Here is a 21,024-nt window from a genome sequence, read left to right as displayed (position 1 = left end):
CAATTATATATATAAACACAGAAGTCTGTTTTTTATTTATTTTTTACACCTATTTCTTTAAATACTCTTGAAAATCAGGAAATTAGATAAATGTTTTTGCTGTTATTGCGTAAAATGTTTATTTTAAGTATCAGTTTAAGTTACCCAAAAATGAAAATTCAGTTATCAGTAAACTCAGCCTCATCAAGTTTATCTATTTCATATGAATATGTTTTGCTACTTTAAATTTACTAAATTATAATCAAATTGGTTGTACACATTTTGACTTACTATTTCAAATTACTAGTTTAAATCTTGACTTAACTTATAAAAAAGTTAAAATTGCTTAACTTATTTTTATAAGTTATATGTTGTCAAAATGTATTGATCACATAACTTTTTATAGTAGCCTATACAATTAAAGTAAATGGGACAGGGCTGTCAATAAAGCAAACACAAATTAGTCGTTTTCTGCCTTTTTCTCATTCATGGTTTTTGTGTAGTTAAACATTGTTTCGCTTCGTCAGATATAAGACACAGAAGAACCATATTTTGCCATCAGGCGCCAAGTTTAAATCTAACTTAAGGGGACAAAAATAGCTGTTTTTTAGCAATAACAACAACAACAACTCTCGTTGGTCCCACAAAGCCTGTTGCAAAGCTTCTGAACTCTTGAAATATAGTGATCATTTGAATCAGTTTTATGGTGCTTTATGGCACACAAAAGCATTCCCACTTTCTTTTGTGGATGTGTATATTCTGCAAAATATATACTCCATGTTAGAAAAATGGATGTGTGTGGAGATGATTTTTCATTTTTGTGTGAACTATTACTTTAAAATAGTGATTCTCGTCTCATAATGCTAGTCTGAATTATGAGGACATCTGTGCAGTTTTATTAAGGTTTCACAGAAATGGTAGCGTTCTGTGTGCCACTGACATTTCTTTGAACTCCTAGTAGTTCAGGGCATTTGTAATGGCTTCTATTTTTGGCATGAGGACAATTAATGAGTATTTTGGGGGGGTATCTGTATTGGGGCAGAAAGAAAGCAAAGGCAGTTGCATTTTCTTAATATAACAAAAACTGAAAGATTTTTATAGCATTTTGTTCTACTATTTCGACAGTTGCCCGTCCTCAAAAGCAAACAAAACAATCAGCATCTTATTTTATGGCAGCTGTCATAGGACTTAATGATCCATACTTGTGTCTGGTCTTACAATCAGTTTAAATCCACAGTACTAAACCTTACTGAAAAATTTGTACCTGAACTGTAGTATTTCTTTCACACTTTTACAAAACTTAACTTTGACTTTGTTTTGCAATTGACAGAGACTTTACCAGACAAATTATCAACATTTACAATGTTTATCTCTGGGACCAAGACTTAAGATTTAAGTTTTAAGATGACATGAAGAGCTCAGATGCAAAAGCCGCTAAATGCCACCTGCCTCAAAAAGAATGATATTGATTGAATGCTCTCGGCATGTATTATACGTTAATCTGTTTTAAATCCGCTTCATCCCGGCTTAGGGCATTTAGAAATACTGTGTTTTTGCCATAATTAAACACCACATTGATTTTTCACCAAAGTCCTCTTAATGCACATAAGACAAACTGGATAAATGACAGCGCGTGAAACGGCCGTGTATCACGTTCAAATTTGGGTCTGAATACAACTCAAATGTGGCTGTCACATACATCACAGTGCCCGCTAATGTGTGGTTCAGTTTCTTCGTTCTGACTTTGATCATGTGCAATGTTTATAGTTGCATGTTTAGTGATTTTGCAACTGTTTACTTTGTCTAGTCCAAAGAAGGTTTTTAGAAGTGGAGGTTTTTGCAAAAAAAGTTAAATTAATTAAATACCAATGAAATGGCTAAAATAAGATATAAGTAGATCTGCAACTATCGACTATTTTTCAACTGATTAAAGGCGCTCTAAGCGAATCTGTACAACGTCACTTTTTGTTGATGTTTGAAATGTTTTCAAACAAATGGAGCATAGCTAACCCCCCCCCCCTTCCGTGCTTTCATGAATGCGACCAACCCCCACCCTCAAATCCTTCTTGTCATTTATTGTCTGGAACACTTTGTTATGTTTCGTGGTGCTAGGTTTGGCCACTGTGTTGTTATTACCGTTTGTGGAGCCGGGGCTGTTTACAGAGATTGGGTTTTTTACAGTTTGATCAGCGGTCAGGTAGCAAGCAGAGAGTGAGGAGATGTTGGCTGTATGTAACAAAAAATGTTTTATGGTCTAAAACGCGTGAATTCGCTTAGAGCACCTTTAATCTATCAATTTTTTTTATTAATCAAATAGTCTAATGATTTTTTATACATATAATTCACCAACAAATGTAAATGTAACATCTGCCATTAATGCCAACGTTTTATTTAAGCATTTTCTAAATTAAATAAATACACAAACCAAAATTTTCAATATGAAAGATAAAGTGGAAGTGCCAAGGAAAATATAACAAATCACATAAAAACAAGTCCAACATAAATTCAGCCTAACATAAACAGTGCGAAAGGGGCATTAGTCACCTTAAACAAATAAAATAGGCATATATTAATATTAAAGAAGTAAAATAAATCAAACTGAAAAATAACTCCTTACTAATATAAAAACACGTCCCGCTCTTTATCGTTCCAGCACTAGTACTAATCATAAACTAATGAAGAGTCATCATTAAATACAACATGACTCATGATTCAACACGTGAATTTGTTGTTTATTAATACATTAACTAACAACTAAAAAAACATGTCATGTTGTACTTAATGATGACTCTTCATTAGTTTATGATTAGTACATGCGTTAACTCAGCATTAGTCGACTGAAGTAAAACTAAGTTCATTATGATTCATGAACCCTTATAAAATGTAACCATTACTGTTAATATTATTACTATTAGTAGTACTGCATTCCCATTTAGCATCAACTTTAACATTTAACCTTTCTTAAGTTCCAGGTAAAAACAAGTTTAGTTAGTATAATCTTCTAATATTTTATAAACAGCGTTTACGCTGCTGTTACTTAAAATAAACACATCTGCGCACATATTCGCAAAAAAATAAGTTAATTGGGAACTCCACAGAGTCACCACTGACAGCTGCCTTTCAGTGCACGCGAGCACATGCCTATCAGTTCTCAGTGGGACAGTAACTTATTATTTCATAACTTCTTAATATAAGAAGTTAAACATGTCCCGCTCTTTATTTACTGTTCATATTGTTTATTTTACTGTATATACTGCACAGACACGATGCAATGTTGCGTCAGTCGGGCGTCTTGCAGCTCATATTAAACTAAGATGTAAACGCAGCTGTATTAAGCACAATATGGCCTGCATTCTATTGTTGTGTAAAAACGTTCTGTAATAGTTCAAATACTTACGCTGCCGTCTCGTCATTTTGAGATCTGAGAGCCCCAGAATGTTTTCTATTAAGATGTACATGCACAGGTGACCCAGTCAGAGCTGATGCCGCCTTCATACTAAAATGTAAACATTGCGACGCATCAACGCGTTTCCGGCAAATCGACGTAATTACATAATCGACCACGTCGACGTGTCATTCCAGCCCTAGATATAAGGCATTTTAATTATTGACTAATAACCTTTTCTTTGACATAACAGTAAAATGAATGAACCTATAACAGCCTGATAAAATAAATGCATAAGATGCACTCTCATTTTGCATCTGAACTCCTTATTTGTAGACCATATTAGTCTTTTCTGTGTGTATATTTTTTGTGTGTACATAAATCATTGTTTTCACCAACCTGAAACTAATCAAACTCCTTTACTGTACAGAACTGATTTACTGTATCCAAAGTACAGCTGTTCTTTGCAGTTGCTACATTTCCTGTTATTATCCTATTTATAGATGTCGGTATTAGGCAGTGAAGTGTTTTATGATGGTTTAGTTATGGCATCTACCACCTGGTGGTAACTAGAACATGTTTAAGTAGCTGAAACTTGCACAAGGTTTACACTGTTTAAAAAAAAGAGCAGATCCAGTTTAAAGTCTGGGCTCAAGACAGCCCATTAAAGACAAAAAACAGTCTAAAAACAATGATGAAAGAAAATAAATTGGATGCTGGTGTTTTTGGGCGAGCAGCCCTAATGCTTGGGTAAGTGAGCGTGAAGACATAATGGTGGTTGCTATCTGTGCCTCTGAGCTCCTCTTATTCACTGCATTGTGCTGCCGATACTAATGACTTTTGGTCGGTTTCGTATCGAAGGCAGGTTGAGATCTGAATGAGAGCGAAGGGAACAAAGCCTTGTGCGGTTGAGCGTTGACTATGAGCTGCCCGGCATCTTCCCCTGCAGAGTGCCCCGCAGGTTACAGACAGCCAAATGTCAACCCCTGATGCCATTTAGCGCGGGCAATATGCAGCAAATGAGCTCTCATTAGGGGTTTGTTTATCACGTAATGAGAAAGCCTTTGGTGCAGCTAACGGACCGAGAACTTTCCTCTTTTGTCTGTGATTACCAATTTACTTTCTTTATCGGTGGGATTTCGTTTCGATTTTTTTGTGCCCCATTGTCCCAGATGCCTTCTAGAATAGAAAAATATATACTTTTTATTTGTAAAATACCAATCTCGGGCATCTCAGCGCAAAGGGACCGCAAAGTTGCCGTGTTTCAATCAGCGAGTCTCCTGTGCAAAGCACTGTTTGTGTGTTGTGCATGAGTTGCTGCCTATGATTCAGTCCAATTCTGTCTCTTATTAAGCTCTGTTTTGGTTGCTTTAGTTGTTGTTGATGTTGGGAATAGTCAGTTAAGCAACTTTCTAGGCTTTTGAATTGAACAGTACCATACTTTATAGATTTTGACATACTTCTGCATAGTATACTTTTCCATTTTTTACTAATATTTATTGAATTGTTGTCAATGACAAATATACACTCACCTAAAGGATTATTAGGAACACCATACTAATACTGTGTTTGACCTCCTTCAGAACTGCCTTTTTTTCTACGTGACATTGATTCAACAAGGTGCTGAAAGAATTCTTTAGAAATGTTGGCCCATATTGATAAGATATAATCTTGCATTTGATGGAGATTTGTGGGATGCACATCCAGGGCACGAAGCTCCCATTCCACCACATCCCAAAGATGCTCTATTGGGTTGAGATCTGGTGACTGTGGGGGCCATTTTAGTACAGTGAACTCATTGTCATGTTCAAGAAACCAATTTGAAATGATTCGAGCTTTGTGACATGGTGTATTATCCTGCTGGAAGTAGCCATCAGAGGATGAGTACATGGTGGTCATAAAGGAATGGACATGGTCAGAAACAATACTCAGGTTGGCAGTGGCATTTAAACGATGCCCAATTGGCACTAAGGGGCCTAAAGTGTGCCAAGAAAACATCCCCCACACCGTTACACCATTGCATTAATGAGAAATTTAACAGGTGTTTCTAATAATCCTTTAGGTGAGTGTAGTTAAAATGAGGGATTGCCTGGTACAATAAAGGGGGTGCTGTTGATGCTGTTTTAGATTTTGGCTAAAGCAAGATAGTATCTTAATGTTTCTGAACAGCTTTTGCATCAAGGACGTGCCTGTGACATGCACCAATGGTGTAATTTTCTCTCATGCGTTCTGTTTTAAGAACAATTTTGGTTTTAATGTAAAATAAAATTAAAGCGTACTTTGAGCTCGCTCTGTTTATATTAAGATTTGCTGTCTCTGTTGCATCTCAAAGCATTAACATGGCGTACGATCATAGAGTCTCCTCTAACCACTGAGACGCAGTCAGGTGTGAGCTCGGATAACACGTTCATGCGCGGATGGAATTGGAGAAATCAATCTTCCACTTTGGAGTTTTAATGGTTTGATTTAAATGGAGTTTATGGTTAGACTTGAGCTAGCTGAATCACAAAGCAGTGCTTTAATATCTGTGCATGCAAGCTAAAAGAGCGACTTCTTAAGTAACAGCTCGAGACCCCAGGGCAGACTGCTGGTATCTCTTTAACACGTGAAGTGGAAAACGTTGAGTTATGTGCTATCATTATGGACGCCATACGCAAAATTAAAAGGGGCTATAATATTACACAGTTCAAAAAACGAGCATGTTCTTTCTAAATGATGTACACTTTCAAGCTGGCTTCATTAGTAGTGCATATTAATAGCTTGGGATCCGCACTACCTGAACATGAATGCAAACGCTGTCTGATCATTATTATTTTAGCTCTTTGCTCTGTCTGTTCTTTTTAGCTGCTGTAGTATTTGGTTGTTTTCTCTCTCTAAAGTGAGGTTTCATCACTAATAATATTAGGGGTGCATGATATTGCAGACAAATGCATTATACGCTAAATAATTCTCTCTCGATCTCTCAAACCCACACATGCATGCACCTACTAATAAAAATGTACTGTGAATGCACTGCAAGTCACTTTATATTAAAGCGTCTAGCAAATGCGTACATTTATATAGAAATGTCTTGGCAAGTCTTGCATGTGCAAGCACCACCTGCAGTCTTCTGAAAATGTTAAAATCTATTTCTTTAGGCAACAGTTCTTCCAACTTGAATTATATAATTCATCTACAAATAAAACAAATAGCTAGAATATTTCATCGTCAACTCTCTTTGGTCTTTTGCAAAAGTGACTGATAAGTTAAAGAAATGGCAAAGAACTCAGAGGGGAAGCAGAGAGGGTCACGCCGGTTACATTCATTATGTTGCTAAATTAAAAAGCAACAACTATCAGCTCCTAATGTTTTTTCTCGTTCCACCTCAGGTGGTTTAAGCAGCTGAAACTAAATGGATTCGCTGTCTGTGTGAATAACTGCGAGCAGACGAACTCTTAATTTGCTCCGTAGGCTCTTATGGGCGTGTGGCTTATTGGCTTACCATTCAAACCTCTGAGCTAATGCAGATCTTTAATTCGCATTCTCGAGTGTGTACGTCATTGAGGTACTTCATTTCATCAAGTGCTGGAGCTAAGGAACACAAGCATGTAGAGTTTGTTTTAGTGAATTATAACATGACTGTTTTTAATTGCTAAAGTTTTTTGCAGAGAGAGAGAGAGAGAACCAGTACAATCTCAAACTCCCGGTCTGCGGGCCATTTGCGGCCCGCCCTCCCCCTCTCTGCGGCCCGCGTCACCCTTCAACAATATAACGTAATCTGGCCCGCAGAAAGATTTTTATTTAAATTTGTTTTTTTTATTTAAACGTTTAAGGGTCCGGTCAGATGTCGCGTCTAACAACGCGAGTTAAAACGAGTCGAGGCGTTTCTTAAAGTATGTTTACTTTTCAAAGTGCTTGCTTGGGAGCGGGGTTGCGCAGCGTGGGGTCGCGTCACCCGTTGCTACGCAGCCACGAACGCGCGCTCCGTGATGGCGAGGGTAACGGAATGCGTGATCGGATTTTAATTCCTCTCGCGTCAATCATATCATTGTCACAATGCGATCAGTTCATCTGATCGCGACTTTGTATTGTTTGTCCAGAGAAGATTTGTTACTTCCGGGTGGATAGGCCTGTTACTCAGAGAAGAGCTGCTGTGGGGTTATTACCGTAGTTCACATCAAGTCACAGCTTCTAATGGAGACACCGCAGTGGGAGATGTAGTGCAACAGTTTAATATTAAACTACGGATGAGAAAATGACCCATCACAGTGCCCAGGTTAGGAAAAGAGGAAAGATGAGGAGAAATTACAGAGGATACAAGTATGTACACTTCTATATGAAATATATATGAAGTATAATACATTATTATCTTGCTTGCTTATACATAGAGCAGTATTATTTATTTTTACTGTCCAACTAGCTTATGTAACATTGACTACCCATCCAAATGTTTTAGGATCACTTTCACTTAGTAATATTTTTCTAAATATAATAGCAAATTCATTAAAACGGTGGAATAACAAAAAGTAACATAATAAAGTCAATACTATGACTGAAAACAGTCAAAAAGAAATAAAAACAGAAACACTTACTGTTGGTACATTTTTTATAATAGTTTATAAATGTATAGGAATTAAATTTGTTAGTTTTAATAGGCCTTAGTTAATAATTCAAAGCCTAATAAGGTTAAAAAATATTTACTTACTTTTATAAAATAATGTATATTAAAAAATAAAAAACACTGTTTATATATTTTCAAGTATTATTATACATTAAAAAATATTTTAAAGAAATATTGTACTTTCTTGAACGTTAAAATAGCTCTGCGGCCCTCTGATGAAATGTCAGTCTCAGAAATGGCCCCAAGCCAGTTTGAGTTTGAGACCCCTGTTCTAGACGGATCTTGTATGAAGAGACCAGTCGTCTGCATTGTTCAGGAGTGATTTTGGCCCATTCTTCCACATAAATGGTCTTTAAATCTTTAAGGCTCCTTTATGAACTTTGATTTTCAGTTCTCTCCATAGATTTTCTATGGGTTTTATGTCAGGTGATTGACTGGGCCATTCAAGCAACTTAAAATTTGGCTTGATGGCTACATCTGGTAGTAATTTTGTGTCAATAGCCCACTTAGAAATCCCCTTACTGATAAAAATGCTGATCTGTCAAATACTTATTTTCCCGAATGTATAAGTAGGTAAAAAGGTAAATGTCTATTTTGCCTGAAATGGAAAGCCATCTTCACGCTGGGAATGTTAAGGCCGGGTATACCTTTTTTCCGCGTCCGCGCAGCTTTTCGAGTATGCTACACGCGGATGGCCGCGTTCGACACTATACGCAATACAAATGATTTCTTATTCAAATTATTACTCTAGTGCAGCACTGATTTGGAGACATTTACAGTACATTAAAACATTAGGATAGGTGAAGAAAAGAAACTGATCCACCATTGCAAACACAGTTTAGAACAAACAACAAGACAACAAAGAACAGGAATCAAACAATATGGTAACAAACATGCTCCCACAGCATTCTGTTCTTGGAAGAAATAAAAATGAAAGAAGAAAAACGATAGTGTGTGTGCAAATGCTGTCTATTTCCTTTGTATAATTGTTTGTAGTGGAGTGTCCTGTCTAAATATTTTGACGCGCATGTGCTGTTGTACGCAGACTGATGCGCACTGTCCGCACGGTCTCAAATTTTGGGCTGCACGCGGACGGTCCGCGCGGCCAACCGCGGACCCTCCTGATGACGAAAATGACGTCATGCGGACGGCGCGCATACGCGGACGTCCCTAGTATACTTTCGGCTTTACGGTACATTCACACAGGGCGAAAGCATTAACGCTTGACGCAAGGCTTGTCTAAAGCGTGGCCAATCACAGTGGCCGCAACACATGCATTAACGTAATTGGCTGGCCCCCACTAGGTTATTTGCATAAGGTGATCTAATTGGCTGACCCACACGTTGGCACTTGAAAAGTTGAGAAAATTTTAACTTCTGCCTCAAGCAGCGGTAGTGACACGAAGTTGACAGATCCACAATTCAGTTTGGCAATGCATGACATCACCCATTAAAAGTGAATGAGAAGCGTTAGCGGTTTCGCCACATGTGAATGAACGGGTTTCTTGTGGCTACATAGTAAATAAAACCTTTTTTTTTTAGTAAAAACACAATAGGATATAATTTCCACATCATAATAAAGCAAAACTTGTTGCTACCCAAGACTGTGAATGTCAAGCACTTTTTAAATGAACTTATATAGTTATATATTTTTTGCAACCTGTTGGGCATCATCACCATTTAGTGTTTTTCAGAATCAGATTGTGACTGTGGTTCAGACGTTTTCGTTTTTCAAATCAACAATCTAATATTTTCATTCCTGTCTGTTGTGTTAAAAAGTTAATCAGTCAGGTACATTTGTGTGCAGTTTTAAGGAACTCATCTCACAGACTAATGGCAGTACAGATATTTTCTTGCCGTCTTGTTACTGAGTTATAATGTTGACTCTATTAGGATGGTTGCATTGAAAGATTAGGTGAAATGAACTCTTTCTGATTAATCGAAAGCCCAACACATTCATCAGAGAACTTGTAATTTTATCCACACCGGAGCTCCTGGAGCAAAGTGCCGGTAATGATTAATCGTCATACTTTCAGGTCTCGAATGAAGAGCAAACCTCCTGCCTGTAAATGTGCTTTAATACAGTTTAATGATAGAGTGTCACTGTTGTCGCAGGAAGCCTGCTCAACGAGAGTCAGGAACAATTTATCCAAAAAAAGACAAGGAAAAGCATGGAGGACTTAATATCCTAGAAGTAATTACAGCTTTGCTCTATCCCCTGTGCTGCAGCTCAAACTTTCGCTTCTCCGTCTTGCGGCAGCTTTGATAAACAAAGCTGTTTATAAAGTTCCTGGCAATCAATCACCACCTCTCCGCTGGTTAGTCTCACGAGCGGTTAAAACACGGGGATCAAACGCTGAGTATCTGCAGAGCTGCGGCTTTGCCGTTTTGATGGAGTGACTGTGGCGGTGTTCTTGAGCCATCGATCGATTCGTACAAATTCAGGAGGGCTTGCCGATAAGATGAAGGGCTAAACATCTTGGTTCATCATAATCCTGTGTGGCAAACTTTCAGCGGGTCTGCAAATGTAGTGATGCTAAAGCAGTGGTGAGGTGTCATCATGGCGGCAGTTTATCAGTCCAGATGTCTTTGTACCAAAATGCATATTGTTAAGGTACTTTCTTTTGGGATTATTAATGCGGCTTCTATAGTTGGGGTAATCGTACAATGTCAGTTAGCAAGTGCAATTAAGTCACCACCACAGAAGACAAAGGCAACAGTAGAGAGCAATTAAAAATGCACTGGGGAGCGTAAATAGTATTTTCGATGAAAATCCTCCCTAAGTCCAAGTCATTCTCTTTATGCAAGTTTTTTTGTGCTTTTTCTGCAATTCATCACCTTGCCAATGTTAACTGGGCTGTTAGCCATGCTTGTGTGCTTAATTACGACTGGCTTTTAAACATAGATTACTGTAAACAATACAGCACTTTGATTGCTTCGGGACAGTATTTATTATTGATCTTCAGTTCCACAGCGTGAGTTAATTAAACCTGTCCCAGTTTATTGTTGTCCATCCCAGTCGTGCTTAAACTCGGGGCCCTGAGATGGTGTTGCAAAGTTGTAAAGTTGCAGCCCTCAACTGATGTTTATGTTGTCATTTTGTGTATTGGCCACCAGTTTTGTGATTGCAATACCAATTTTGGCCACAATCCTACATACTGTTCCTTTAGTCTGTGTGTAATGAATGCATATTATATACAAGTTTCACTTTTTGAATGGAATTAGTGAAATAAATCTACTTTTTGATGATATTCTAATTATATGACCAGCACCTGTATAATAAAAGTCAACGGATCCACCACTTTGAGAGCTCAAAAGCTGATATATCCAATACAAAAGTAATCCCCATGACTACTGGTGACATATTGACATCTTGTGAAGCAAGTCAAACTGTTTTTGCAAGAAATGTTAAGTTATTGACAACATTATTAGCGTTAACACAGAGCCTCTGCCAACAGCCTTTAGCCAAACATGAGCGCAATCTTCTTCTTGTGGTGTTTGGTAGCTGTTGCAAACTAGTCTCTTCGTGCCCTGACACCACCCATAGAGCGGAAGCGTAAAGCGCACTTCCTGCTTGGCAGTCTTTGTATTAACGCTAATATTCGAATCTCAAAACTTAAATTCGAATGCGAAACGAATATTCGAATAATTGATTAAAAATAACCCAACAGAATTTGGGCTCCTACAACCAATCGAAAATGAAATTCGTTGTCATAATCGAAAGACAGGCTTGTGATTAAAGTCAGGCATTGTTTGTTCATACAGGGCAGGCTGCGTGCTCAAAGTCAGGCACGTTTTCTTCAAAAAAAACACAAGCTGCACGTTTATTAGGTGCTGCTTCTCACCGTGTGACCAGCTTGTTCAAAAGCAAGGCAGCGTTGCCAGATCTGCAGTGTTGCAAGGATTTCTTCATACAACGCGAATTGCATGCTCAAAGTCAGGCACTTTCTCTTTATGCAACACGAGCTCCACATTTATCAGCCGCTTTCTTCTCATGGCGTGCCCAGCTTGTTTTATAAGTAAGGCAGCATTGCCAGGTACGAAGCCGGAGTTCTGAAATGGGCTATTTTTGGGCTACTGTTTCAGCAGGTTGATGTTTTTCTGCGGGTTAGAGATGAAATGATTTGTTTCATTAGTTATTGGTATTTAGGATGTGAATAGTCATTAGGATGCTTTTGGACTAATTTAGAATGGCTGTTAGGCTTGTTGGGTTACATGGATTTGGCAACCCTGACCAGACAATGACGGAAGCATATGCACAAAAGAACGCTGGTTAATAAAGGTTTCATTTTATCCATTAATATATGTGAGTTTGTATTTGTTTTATTGTTGTTAGGTTTTCATTAAAATAGTTATGTACCCGAAACTAATTATCTGTTTTAAAGTAAGGGGGAAATCCAGGTTCTTATTACTGTAACAACGCATGTATTATTTTTTTGTTGTTTTTGTTGTTAGTAATAATTATGTTAATTCAAGGTCTAAAGTTGAAGATTGAAATGAGTTTATTAATCTGTTGCAACATTTATTCACAGCACATCCCTAAAGACTCAATTCATTTTGTTTATTTATATTTTGACATTTAAAGATGATTTACTATTTAAAGCTGCACAAACATTTTTTATTTAAATGAGCAATAAGTAGGATTTATCCCAATCTAGTGGTGAAATTGTATTTTCCATTCAAACGAACAGAGCTCTCTAGCGCCTCCTCTTTACAAATGCGTGTTGCAACTACGGTAGCCGTTATATAATCACTTTGTGACAAAAAGCACTTGCCTACCAACGCGTTTCCACAACGCGTTTTCAAAACTTTTGTCCCTCTCTGCTATTACAGTTTATCAATCCGGCGGAACGATATGGATGCCTCATTGGACTTACCCTTACAATGTAAGTAAAGAGGAGAAATTCTAAGCTTACAAAGAAAAGTCAGATCAGAGGTCATTTGACACCAACGAGGACATATTTATGAATAAAGACATTGATTTTGATTAATAAAACACTTATCCTACTTACAGTTACTTACTTTAAGACTTAAAATATCAAAATCAAAAAGGTTATATTAGTAAAACTCTGTGTGGCTTTGTACTTTTAAAAGTACACTTCTATACGTGAATACCCTAATTTAGTGCCTTGTTTAGCTATAATAAATGAAATATTTAATTGAGTAAATATGTATGTTATCCGATTAGTCGATTAATCGAAAAAATAATCGCACGATTAATAGATTATGAAAATAATATTTAGTTGCAGCCCTAAACAGAATTTCGAGTGTAGTTTAGCATTTAAAGATCTGATGTAGTAAACAGAAGGGATGATTCTTGAATCTGGAGAATTACTGGCTTCCTCCATAACCACTGAGCCCAGAGCAAGGTGCTTAACCCCAGGCTACTCCAGAGGGACTTTTCCTGTTCGAAGTGCACTAAAAGTCATTTTGGATGAGGTTGCGTGTGCTGCATCACTAAGTAAACTTGAGTATAGTTCAAATAAATATTTTATATAACTCTTTTGGGAGAGGAACCTTAAGATCACGAGTAATTCTCATAGCTGATGTTATGCAGATGTTCCTAAAAGTACTGTATCTGGCAATGACACAAGGTTTTGAATAAAGCAATCAATATGTAAATATAAATAAAATAAAAATGTGTTTTTTTAATAATTGTTCACCCCAAAAAAACATGCCATCTCAGATTTATGACTTTCAGTTGAGCATAATCAAATACCTTTATATTAAAATAGCATCATTTAAATTTTTTATACTATATGAGATCCAAAATTAAAAATCACATAAATCCATCATAAAATTAATAATTTAAATGATTCAAGTTTGTTAATAAATCTCTTCTGAATCTGTGCGATTTTAAATACTTTTATCTTATTTTATTTAAATGTACTTTTTTTATGCCTTCTTCTCTCAGCCAGAATGCATATGTACCACTTGCTAAGTAGCCTACTTGGCTGGCAAGGTGTGCTGATCATGTGCGCAAATCTGCACTGAAAACAAAAACTATCTGATTCCGACCTGTTTACACAGAATAATTTATTATAAAGCAAGGTGGAGGAGATCAAACATGGCAAACGTTTAGACAGCTTCGACATTATAAACTGATAAGCAGGACTGATGAGGAAAATAGAAGACAAACACAGCTGCCATTTGCCAAAAGGAATTACACGTCAATGTTATAACTCTTTATATACAACAGTTTCAGTTTTATCTAAATCGGGACACTGTGGAGTTCACAAGCTGTCAAATGTAGCTTTGCTGGATTGTGCCATAAACAAAACACTGTTGGTTATTAAAAAAAAAAAAAAAAAAGTTCTTGATAGTTCAACACTGGCTTTCTGTTTCAGTTGAAATTACATTGGTTCTTGTATGTCTCATGATGAAATATCTAGTAACTAGAAACGCATAGTTCTCACCCTGCATTTTTTCCTGTTGAATGTTGTTGGTCACATTGATGATAATGCTGTTTATTGTATATTTTAATAATGGACATTGGCAGTGTAGATAGCATATACCATTAACGTTATATCTATCCACCGTATTTTCCCCTAGAGAGGTAATCCCTAAATGCGAAGAAAATTAGCAGTCTCGGATCAATTAAGTTGGTTGGCTGTGTAGAACGTTAACACATTCATTTATTTCAAATTATTTGGCATAGTTCATTACAACTAATTAGGTTTCCCAGTCTAGTTATTCGTTAAAAACCAGACCGTGATGACTGAGGCATGTTGATGAGATAAGATGAGGCTATTAAATGGATGGTATTTGTGGTAGTTGACAGCTGTTTTACGCATACGTCTTTCATTTATTTTGGTGTGTACTATCTGTCACTCTTTTGATGATATCTGTGAAAAGGTCTCTTAAAAATCATTTTCTATTTCAAATACTCAGAGGATGGGCAAAGCTCTTGGACTACCTCCTACACGGTTTTATAATGTTCTTCAGGGAGATTATTTGCCATCAAAGTTTTACACACCCTCACTCTTTTTTTATTAAGCCATCTACTTGGATTCAAGAAGAACAGGAGTGCTTAAAATTTTGATTGAAGAAGAAAATTATGTCCTTTAGAAAACGTTGTTTTATGCATAGACTGATCTACTTTGGAGACTCCAAAGAGTCATTTGACATTTATCAAAAGATTTCAGCTGTTGATACCTGTAGGAGTGAATTATACTGCTTTATGTAAGCGATCTAAAGAGAGGTTGCGTAATGGCAATTTTCTAACTGTAAAAACTTGGAGTGTAAAACTTTGGAAAACCTTTTTTTGCATTTATGAATACTTACACATCATACCTCTAATTGATATTTAATAAAGATGCTTTTTAGCTCTTTTGTTCTCATGCTGTATGGAATTTTTCTTTGTTTTACTGTAATATTGTCAGTCAATTTCATGTTCCTGTTTGTCTGTTCAACAATCAGAAATTAAATATGTGTAAGAATATCAGTGTATTGTAAGAGCAGTCTAGTTTTTCATGCTTAAAGGGGGATAGTTCACCCAAAAATGAAAATAATGTCATTAATGACTCACCCTCATTCAAACTCGTAAGACCTCCGTTCATCTTCCGAACACAGTTTAAGATGTTTTATATTTAGTCCCAGAGCTTGTTGACCCTTCATTGAAAATCTATGTACGGTATACTGTCCATGTCCAAAAAGGTAATAAAAACATCATAAAAGTTGTCCATGCGACATCAGTGGGTCAGTTACAATGTGTTGAAGCATCCAAAATACATTTTGGTCCAAAAATTACGACTTTATTCAGTATTATTTTCTATTCTGTTGCGAAGCGCACGCGCGAGACTAATGTCACATGACTGCAGTGACGCGGCTGACGTGTTATCTGGTGTGCCCCAGATGTTTTTTTTGTGCGCCCAGGTTTCGTTTAAAGTCTGAGGGAGACGCACGCTGTAAGTTTGAAAAAAAACCTTCGCAAACATGTCTGAGAATAACATGTCACGTGACTTTAGTTTCGCGCATGCACTTCACAACAGACGCGGAAGAGAAGACAATGCTGAATAAAGTTGTAATTTTTGTTATTTTTGAACCAAAATGTATTTTCAATGCTTCAACACATTCTAACTGACCCACTGATGTCACATGGACTACTATGATGATGTTTTTATTACATTTCTGTACATAGACAGTATACCGTACATAGATTTTCAATGAAGGGTCAACAAGCTCTCGGACTAAATTTAACGTTAACACCTTAAACTGTGTTCCGAAAATGAACGGAGGTCTTACAGGTTTTGAACGACATGAGGGTGAGTCATTAATGACACTATTTTCATTTTTGGGTGAACTGTCCCTTCAACCAACAGTCCAAGATACATTTCAAATGGTTGGATTGCGTTTTCCTGCATGGTTTTTACTTTTACAAGTGCATTGATTTCAAAAACTCATTGTATCCTACTATCATTACTTTTAACTAGTCACATGTTTGCTTATAACCTAGCATGCGTGTTGTCTTGGGCATCTTTGATATTGTAAGACACATCATTACCTCTTTTGTATCCATCTTTCTCCTCCTGTATCTTTTCTAATGCTCTCATTCCCATCCACCCCCTCCATACCTCCGTGCCGTGATGGAGTATTAAGCAGGCTCATTCGCCTTCATCAGACCAGGCAGGATAGGTGAATTAGGCTGGGAGATTGAAGCTGCGTCTCTGCTCTAAACCGCTCTAATGCAGTCATTGACTCCGAGGCCTGCTGGAGCCACCCGATGCCATCTTGAGTGAATTAAACTTGGCCCCTCTATACCTAAGAGAAATGGGCTAGCGATGGCGAGGTCCTGACCGCACGGATCGAGAAGAGAAACACATATCTGCACCTGCCCTGTGCTTAAGATTGAAGAATCCGTGATTGAAAGTTATAATAATTTAGAGGAGTGTGGTGGCGCTTTTGTAATAGGATGGCTTGACCCCGGTCAAGAAAAAAGAAATAAACAGCCCCATGTCGCAATGCTTTCTCTGGTCTGCTAAATGGCAAATAAACCTCATTCAAGGATGCTATGCGGTCTCCCTAGGCATCTCTTTATGTGTATTAGAAACAGGTGGAGATGGTTGATTTGTCCGTCAATTGACTAGCCAGCTAGTGATGCTCATTAAGGATCTGCATTTACTCACCTTTATGTTGTTTTAAACCTGCATGAGTTTGTTTATTCTGTAAAATGATGGTAAGCACACAGTTGAGGGTACCCATTGACATAAATAGTAGGAAAAACAAATACTACACTCTTAGAAAGGATGTGTTAATTTTGTTAAAACAACACATTTTTTGTCTAGTTAAGCACAACGCATTTAATGTGTTGTCCCTAACTGGGTGATTCTCACGAAATCCAGACTTGATTTTTTTAAAAAGCCATTGAAGCCTTTTTTTGGACATATAAGATTAAGGTCTGAACTTACTATAAGCATTATTTTTAGAGGATTTCAAAAAATATTTCCTATAGAATTATATTTTTTAGATTATCATTATAAAAAAATATCATTACCGCAACATGAAATTACATTAAATATATGCATTTACAAACTCATGTTTCGGTAATGAGAACTAAAAAGTTGTCTAAGTACTATGACAAACAAAATTTCAACTTTTATCTGGAGAGAATAAAAATAAGAAATATAAGAACTGCTTACCTGGTAGTCATCTTGAGGGTCACAGTCAATTATGTCCCTTCCAACTATTTTATTTATTTATTTATTTATTTAGAAAATGTTAGTTCCTTGAGGACTTAAACAATGACTGAAAATTGTTGCGGATGAGAAATTTTTTGGGACACATTAATATTCCTTATTATTGTCTCTACATTTACCAATGATCACCAAATACCACATGTTTCTTTACTGTAAATGTTTATAGTATAACATGCACTGAAGCTTTTTATTTTTTAGATGTTTTAATTATAAATATTTCCATGTCAAAAACCCAAATCCAGTCACGGACACGTTGCGGTAATGAAAAATTTCCCCTTAAATTTGGAAAAAAACTAAATTGGTTTGTATGATGTCATTTGAAATCATGCGCAAAATATTACAGGAAGAGATGTTTGTAACTGTATGCTTCTTATTCTGATACTCTTACTTTTCATTTACTTATCAAAATGTTTCATGACACCTTACAAGTCTAATTTCGCGAGAATCACCCAACTAGACACATCTGTGTTATTATTGGAACAACACATTTTGTGTTGTTTAAACACATCTTGGGTTGTCATTTTATTTATTCTAACACAAAATCAACACACAATGACACACATACTGTATTAAAATAACACATAATGTGTTAAATTGAATAACACAAAATAATGTGTAAAAAATGAACACATCCTTAACACTTCACTTTTTCTTTAACTGGTCAGAGCGCCATCAGTTAAATCCATTCCACTAGATAGAAATGCCCTAATTTATTAAACTCCATTACACGTTTTAGCTACAGCCTTGACTTTCCCACTGCTGCTTCCTCAAATCCATTTTAGTTGACTCATTAAGAGTCCATATAATTTAAACCATCGTGTTTTTTATGTTTTTATGTTATCTGACTTTCATGACACACCTCGGTTTACATAGTATTGCAGGACGTAGCAACAGTTTAGAGAGGATAAAGCAGTCTTAACATATTGATCACTTTCTAAATAATAAAAGTATAATAATAGATCTACTTTTTTTCAACGATGCAATGTGTTATGCTGCGTTCACACCAGCCGCGGTAGAGGCGTCAAGCACAAGTGATTTCAATGTTAAGTCAATGTAAAGAGGCGTTTAGCACAGCGCGGTAGACGCGATTCCACCTCATTCGCACGAATTGAGCGTTGCCATTGAAAACAAGCAAGTTAAAAATTTTAAACTTTGGTGGAAAACATGCCGCGTTAACCAATCAGGAATTTGCTCTAGTAGTGACGTGATTACAGGAAGCAAGCGGAGTTGCAGAAACATTTCACGCGCGGCTTTTTACACTCAAAATGTTCAAGCGGTAGACGCGAATTTGACACCTCAAACGCGTCTGGTGTGAACCCAACATTAGAAACAGTGCATTGTGATGCAAATGCTAATTTGTATCTAATGCACAATTTTTTTTTACTTTTTATGCCGATGCACAGAGCAAATCGGGGAATCTTCCCATCACTATTGCTTACGATCTTTATTTATTTATTCTCAACTCCAACCTTTAGTCTTAAATTACATTTTTGTATATATTTTCGAAAAACAATTCCATGCATTTTCTAAGAAAGTTTTTCTTGCACGTTGACCAGGAGATGACCAGAACATTATTTCAATACACAGGTTTCATACAGCATGTCTATAGCTGTGTATGTGACGAATTAAAATCTTGAAATCTGTTGCCAGTTCATTTTGAATATGTATGCCTATGTGTATTCACATGCAAACATTCTAATCAGGTCTTTCCTTCGCAGGGTCTGATGATATTGCTTCAGAACCTACCCACAATGCACTGGGGCAACGAGGAAGTTAGCGTACTTCTGGCCGAGGCTTACAGGCTGAAGTTTGCCTTTGCTGATGCCCCCAACCACTACAAGAGATGAGGCTTCGCCCGACCCAACTGCTGAATACGATGACCCCAACCAACCTCGGTGGCAGCACAGACATTATTAAACTGATAACACATTTTTTGGAAAGCAAAAACATGTACAGTGAACCGCAACTGTTCCTGGATATTTTCTTTATTTTTACTCATGTCAACACTCCCCCCATCGAGTCATCCGGATATCAATTTCTTACTCTTAAAATACACTAGTTGAATTAATCATTGTTTTCTTCTTCAATTTATTGCCATCCCACTTTGCAAGAAAATGAGTCCGAATCCATTGGAAAAACAGCAGAATAAATGCTGGCCCAGTTTATTCAAGGCAATAATAAAACATTATTGAGACCAGATGGTTCATAAAGACCTACAATAAGATAGCAAGAGTGAACTTATAACCTTTGTCTACCTCAGATTGCGGCAAGAAGTCATAGGGTGATGATTTTGTCAGTGTACAATACCTACGAGTAGATAAAATCTGCCTTATTTTGGCTGTTTAAGTTTTGCAGTGTGCAGGTTAACAAAGGCAGCTTGGATATGCTTACTGAAGAGTCGATTACATTTATGCTTTCAGTGGCATATGGGGCTGTCATTTTGATACTGATATAATAATCCATACTGACTGTACAGTTCTGTCATTATTAGGCGTGTTTGGGGAAATCAGCTTCTGACTTTTGATGTTTTGTCAGTATTTGAACTGTGCGCTGCTTCGATCATGTCATCAGCTTTTACGTTTGTGTGCCACTTCATACTAAATGTAAGTGAATCTGCACATGATGTCTATTTTTTTGCCTTTTTGTACTAAGATATATCGGATGAATCAGCTCTTATTTTAAATCTTCCTTTCTTTTATATACTGTTTACATGAGCCTGTTAAGTTGTGCCTAACTCCAGAGATTGATGACATTTATTGACCTGTCAGATATTTATTTTACGTTTATGATGATTTGGCTGCGGCAAAGCAAAGCGTTTGCCATCAAAACATCATAAGCAGTGAATTCAGCAGCTCTACTGGTCTACATTGGCAGTTTGATGAGTGGCAGCAAATTTATTGGAACTGGCATTCAGTTCCTGTTACCGTACAAGCCACACGGGGCGCTAGTTCCTGACTTTAACCTGTCTGAATGGATTTTAACAAAGGTGTGGGTGAAATATGTTCTTAATTTTAATAGTTGTGTACAGAATTATGTTTTCAAACACATGTACATAGAAAATGTGTAAATAAATGCTATATATATAATTATCATTTGGTGATTCTGTTAATATTTCACTCAACTTTTCTCTTGATAAAACCAGTGGATGTGAAGTCACTTAAAATTGCTAAAAAAAAATGTACTGTGAATTATGTACATATGTAAAGTTTTCTTCTGAGGCCCTTCTTGTACAGCATACCAAAACAAATTTAATCTGGTTTAAATGGTGTTCAAAAGTTTGTCCCAAGTTCACATGCATGCATATAAAAGGGTCTCGCTGCTAACAGCCAAGGGTATAAAAAAGTGTCCAAAAAACTACTATCAAGT

At 36.8% G+C, this 21,024-nt stretch overlaps 1 protein-coding gene across 3 annotated transcripts in view; it reads left to right on the top strand.

Moving 5' to 3' along the window:
* Positions 1–20,750, top strand: part of tbc1d22a (TBC1 domain family, member 22a) — a 175,712-nt gene extending 154,962 nt beyond the window's left edge. For all 3 annotated transcript variants that reach the window (XM_055191480.2, XM_055191478.2, XM_055191479.2), the window contains one exon: positions 19,377–20,750. In XM_055191480.2, the coding sequence (XP_055047455.2) occupies positions 19,377–19,505 (129 nt within the window). In that variant the 3' untranslated portion in view covers positions 19,506–20,750. The remainder of the gene's footprint in view (positions 1–19,376) is intronic.
* Positions 20,751–21,024: the final 274 nt, after the last annotated feature.

Source organism: Misgurnus anguillicaudatus, chromosome 1 (genome assembly GCF_027580225.2).
Source record: "Misgurnus anguillicaudatus chromosome 1, ASM2758022v2, whole genome shotgun sequence".
Classification (NCBI taxonomy): Eukaryota; Metazoa; Chordata; class Actinopteri; order Cypriniformes; family Cobitidae; genus Misgurnus; species Misgurnus anguillicaudatus.
Note: the sequence above shows the minus strand (reverse complement) of the source record. Positions and strands in the feature narration are given on the sequence as shown.